Here is a 5,805-nt window from a genome sequence, read left to right as displayed (position 1 = left end):
GATCGCTTTCTTTTCAGAGAGCGACTCCGCCCCTCGCGCCCTCCCGTTTTCTGGCAGCAGGGACCTGTGAGGAAAAAACAGCGGGGCAGAGGGGTCGAGCGACCGGCTGCGAGCGAGCCCACGTCGGCCCAGATCCCGCGTGCCTCGCTCTCGCCCCAGAGAGAGTATTCCCCCATCCTTTTCTCCCGGTCTGATCAGCGTCCCTCTGCTGGGTTGAGTGACCTGACCTCATTTGGGGAAAGTGAGGACGAGCTGCTTGATAACAGCATGTCATTGGCAGCATTGGATGCAGAGGAGCTGTTGGGCTCTGTGAATGACCCCACCTCCTCGCCATCGTCCGCACCCAGCGCTACCAAAGACGGGATGGATGCCGAGCTTCTCCGTATCCTCTCCAAAGCAGTTGAAGAGCTGGGTTTAGAATGGTCTCCGCCAGAGGAGCCCTCTCGCAGCCGTCTGGATGAGTGGTTCCTGCCGGGGTGCATCCAGGCCCCTCGTCAGCATTCCTCTCTGTTTTTCCCGGAGGTCCATGACGAGCTCACCAGATCGTGGTGTGCTCCCTACTCCGCCTGCCTCCGTACTGCTTCTTCATCCACCCTCACTTCCATTGACGGCGCTGAAGAAAAAGGGTACGATAAGCCACCTCCCCTAGATGAGTCAGTGGCCGCGCATCTCTGCCCGCCCACGGCCATCGGCTGGAGAGCAAAGCCGCTCACCCATCCAAGCCGTGTAGGACCACTTCAGCTCTCGCTGGACGCGCCTACACTTCAGCTGAACAGGCGGCTTTGGTGCTTCATTCAATGATGGTCCTCCAGGTCTTCCAGGCAAAAATCCTCGCATCCTCCGATGAGTCTGGCCTGGACCCCGCGACCCTCAGGGATCTGAGGAGTACAACTGACCTGGCTCTGCGTGCCACCAAGACCACCGCCCTATAGGCGGTCGGAACAACTCTTTGTCAGCTTCGGTAACCGCACCAAAGGGCTTCCGGTTACGAAGCAAAGACTCTCTAGATGGATAGTAGACTCCATCTCCCTAGCGTACTCTTCTTTGAGCCTCCAATGCCCCATTGGAGTACGGGCCCACTCGACTAGAGGCATCCCCTCGTCTTGGGCATGGTCCAGCGGTGTGCCCATTGCGGATATTTGTGAGGTAGCCGGCTGGGCCTCGCCGTCCACATTTGCAAGGTTTTATAACCTGGAAGTTCCAGCCTTGCAGGCCAGGGTCCTTTCCGCTTGAAGTGACATGCGCTGTGTAAACAGATCTGGCAGAGAGCCCTTGGCCATATCATACTCAAGTTCTCTGGCATTATTCAACTGTTAGCTCTCGACCCCTGGGAGTCGAAGTTACAGGAGTACTCTGGAATGATTAACCAGGCAGGGTGTGACCTCGGGAAGCTCAGCCCGTCTTAGCCTTGGGTTGTTGTTACCATCTCTATGGGCATTGGTTGCTTATGGAAGTTTTATACTTTGCACGGACACACTCCTCGGAGCGTGCCCGGCGAGAGCGGAGCTTTTAATAGCGGGGGAAAACACAATCCGCCCCGGCTGCGCGAGCTCCGCTCCTATTAATGCTGCTCATTATAATATAAGGCATAATATTGTTTGCTTGTGTAACTGATGTTTGTGCAACTGGCGAGCTCTTTGACGCCCTCCGTATCAATCTCCTCGGAGAAAGACAGGCGGAGCATCGCGCCCTCTCCCCGGGGGGGGAAGTACCGCAGCGCGGGCTTCCGAACCCCGAGAGCGGGCGCTGGATCTGTGTGATAAGCAGATCCATACGCGAAACCCACGAGCACAACCGCCGCTCCGCCTCGGCGAAAGCGGGGCCGGCACCGCGAGGAACGCTAGTGAAAGCTCTCTCCTCAGAGAGCCCTCTGAGAGCGACATGAGCTTAGACATAGCTGGAGCTTATAGACTTTTGACAGACAACAATAAATATGACTGACACACACAGAGCGCTTCGCTGAATGACAGAAAGCTGACGCTGGCTCCGCCGCACGTGCTTTTATAGCTTCCCGTTCATGACGTCATCCGCCGTGACATACCGCTCAGCTATTGGACTGATTTCACATGTGATTCAGAGCGTGGGTCACTGAAGGCGTTCCCCTAGTGTTCTCGACGCAGCTCGAGTTCCTGAAGAGGAACCGAGGTTACATTAGTAACCGAGTACGTTTTCAGACTGCTCATCTGAAGGTACAGCTGATTCTTGTTATTGTCTCTTGAGATCGTCCCTTAACCTTGTCAGAGTAGGAGAGATAGATATTGGCATTAGATAGTGTTGTAACCCACTCTGGTCCTTTCCCAGCAGCCTGTCTGATCCAAGCCACCAAGCTAAAACCAGAAGCAGTACAGGTCAGTTTATGTGACTCTCCTGGTTTAATGACTACAGCATCAGATTCCACCAGTGTCTGGCTCCTGCAATCTGAAAACTGAGAAAACAGCAGAATTTAGAATCATTATTGCATATTACTGTGCAAATTATAGTGTGCACTGGAAAATTGTAAGATTTTTAACAATATTTTTGCAGTACCATGTAATGAAAAGATCATTAGCACAACAAAGAAAATCGTCCTCTGCTTCATTATTAACCTGTTGTCTTAAGAAGTTGTGGTAGAAATGCTGCAGACAGGGAGGAGTGGAGGTATTTGTGTTTATAAATACAGTAGATTGCAACAAGAAAGACTTTGCATACTTGGGGTGCCATCTAGTGGCTGAAATATAAAGAGAAAGGTGAACCACCTGAAATATCTAAATCTCAGAACTCTCACTGACTCTCTTGCAGCCCAGTCAGGGCTTCAGTTGCCACTGTCTAAAAGAAAACACCTTTGTTACTGTAAGCTATTATAGTCAGGTTGATACATTCATTGATTTTTTTTCTTTCTTGAATAAAGCCATCTATTTACAGTAGATGTTAGCACATTTTAATCTGCCTGGCAAAACTTTTTGTGTACTTTTTTTTCTGCTGACAAAACTTAATGAAATCTGTAAGAATGTACTCTTTACAGAGTTTTTCATGCTCTGTTTATGTTTATCAATGTTCAAGTGATTATGACTTTCTATATTTCACTGGAAAGTTCTAATTATTTTTTTCATGCTTCTCTCCAATGAAAGCAGCAGAATTCAGTTTAATCAGAATTTAACTATTTTAAAATTATTTCACATATGCCCTTGCAGTAAATGTCTTGCAGTGTAGTTTGATTATTTGTTACATTATGAATATAACACTCCATATTTCTGCAAAGCCTGCTCCTTCATTAAATCATCAAGTGCATTGTATTATGATGGTCTTAATTTGAATTAGTTTGCATATGTATTTAAAACATGTTAAAACATAATAAAACATATAATATTTAATTTGTGTGGGAAAGTGACCAGTAAAGCTGACAGAGAGTCCTCAAAGAGAGCAACTCTTTAATTCCCCAGAGGTATGAATGTTCTAGTCACCTCTGACTGACTTCACAAACACCATACAGGTTTTTGATGAGTGCTGCAGCCTTTTGTGTAACTGTGACTCTCGTGCACAGTAATAAACAGCCGTGTCTTCAGTTTTCAGACTTTTTATCTCCAAGTACACCATGTTTTTGCTGGTGTCTTTTGTGATGGAGAATTGGCCTTGTAGAGACTGAGCAAAAATAGTGCCAGTGCCACTGTCAATACGCCCAATCCACTCCAGTCCTCTCCCTGGTTTCTGCCGGATCCAGTGCAACCAGCTAAGGGAGAGTCCAGAAACCACACAAGACAGTGTGACTGATTCTCCGGGTTTCTTTACCTCAGAGCCAGAAGAGGTCAGTGACTGACCATGTGCATCTGGAAAAGAGACAGAATGTTCGTGTAATTACAACTTTGGGTGTAAATGTTCACATTCAAAACCTTTTTTAATAATATTTTTAATAATATATTTTTTAATGGTAAACAGATTTCAACTTACATGAAACGAGTACGAGCAGAGTAAAATAACTCAGATTCATCTTCAGATCAATGCAGTTCCATGCAAAAATTATGCTTCTGGTGTTTGATGAAGCTTTAAAAAATCCAAGCATTCATTAGTGAGAACTGACTGTACTTTATATTTTAGACTTAATTTGAATAAGGGAGGGTCTTTAAAAACTCAATCTGCTGCGATGCCCTCAGGGTCCCATGCAGCATTAATCACAATTCACCATATATATATATATAAAACCCTGACTGCTTTATTTCTATCATAACTGTGTTGTTTTTACATTATTATTTTATTGGAAAGACATGTCAGGCTATATATTCTGTACTACATGCAATTGATAACCTCCATATGATTTTTTAAATGTGTTTGACACAGTAAGACATACACTGTCAAAAATTGTGCCGTTAAATAACAGTAATTTACTGGCAGCAGTGTTGCCAGTAAGGTACTGGTAATTTACAGCTTTCAACCGTTAATTTACAACTCTAATTTTTTACAGTGTTTTACCGTAATTCTACCATGGAAATTAACTCCACTCCCATTGCTTCAAACAGTTTAGTTTAAAAACTAGCGTTCATACGATATTAGTACTGTGAACTTATTTAATTCCACTGAGTCCACTGAGAAGAAATATTTCTTAGTATAATACTGCAAACACTTAATGTGTAACAGCATAATAACTAAAAACATGACTTTAACTCAAATCGTTGCAGTTCATTGTGGCACACATGTGTGAGACGAAGGAACAAAGAGATCATTACTGTATCAGCAACTCCACAGTTACGGTCTTTAAATAAAGCAACAGTACATCAGTGTTTGTGGCTCATCATTGACTGAAGCTCTACTCTCCAGCACAATGGTGACCTACAAAACTACATTAAACTAACAGATCTCTCTTGTGCCAAAACACAATAATACCGTTCAGTTCAATATTTACTCTCCTTATCAGTTCATGACTTTGCATAACTTTTTTTCTATGGATGTTCACAAATATTTCAGTCAAATTAACCCTTTAAACCCACAACAAAATCCTCAGTTCTAAATGAACACTTATAATGGGTCCTCACTACAGAGTGAAGCAGTGCTGAAGTTAATGAGATAATTCTGTGATTAAGTGAGGATTGATCATTAGTGATGAACAGCTGCTGTTAACAAGCAGAATCACTGAAGAAAAGAGAAACACAAGAACTACATCTGACTTCAGCCACAGCCTTAGATGAAATCAACTGAAATAAAAGACATTAAATCTCTCAAGAGCTGATTAAACAACTTCTAAAACAGCATCACCAGCTTCACATTACTAACCAGACTGATGCTATTTCTGTCAGATGTGTACAGAAGTGCTTACTGAAAATTAACAGAGGTTTAGACGTTGTTGTTTTGGGACACCACCATGATGGAGATCAGTGTTTGCTTTAGTTGGGATCTTGAACCTTGATTTTTTAACATTGTTTTTATTTGTCTGCTTTAACTATTGTGTTTTGATTTCAAGTGAATCAGGCCACAAAATGATGATTACACCATCATCAATAATTAACCAGAGCCATTTAAGCATACATTTCCTACATTTCCTACATTCCCAAATTGCTATAACAGATATGCTTTACAAACACAGTTAAAACAACCAGACAAGCTAGCATTAAAAAGTCAAGGGTCAAGAGCCCAACTAAAGTAAACACTGATCGCCACGATGGTGAGGTAAAACAAAACGTTTTCAATAAAACATCTAAACCTCTGTTAATTCTCAAATAGTTTTTGTAGATATATTACAGAAATGAAGTCAAACTGTAATGCTGTGTGTGGAGTTGTTTGATCATGTTCTGCTGTTTTACTTCAGTTGATTTCATCTAAGGCTGTGGCTGAAGTCAG

The 5,805-nt window shown here is 43.5% G+C and overlaps 1 gene segment (V, D, J or C); it reads right to left on the bottom strand.

Annotated features, from left to right (window-relative positions):
- Nucleotides 1-3,363: 3,363 nt before the first annotated feature.
- LOC107576018 (Ig heavy chain V-I region HG3-like) lies at nt 3,364-4,011 on the bottom strand. The segment is given in 2 exon segments: nt 3,364-3,803; nt 3,925-4,011. Coding segments are annotated over 2 exon segments (411 nt in total).
- Nucleotides 4,012-5,805: the final 1,794 nt, after the last annotated feature.

The sequence above is a fragment of the Sinocyclocheilus grahami genome, unplaced genomic scaffold (assembly GCF_001515645.1).
Source record: "Sinocyclocheilus grahami isolate Dianchi unplaced genomic scaffold, SAMN03320097.WGS_v1.1 scaffold3120.1, whole genome shotgun sequence".
Taxonomy (NCBI): domain Eukaryota; kingdom Metazoa; phylum Chordata; class Actinopteri; order Cypriniformes; family Cyprinidae; genus Sinocyclocheilus; species Sinocyclocheilus grahami.
The sequence above is the reverse complement of the archived record's forward strand: the minus strand, read 5'-3'. Positions and strand labels throughout refer to the sequence as shown.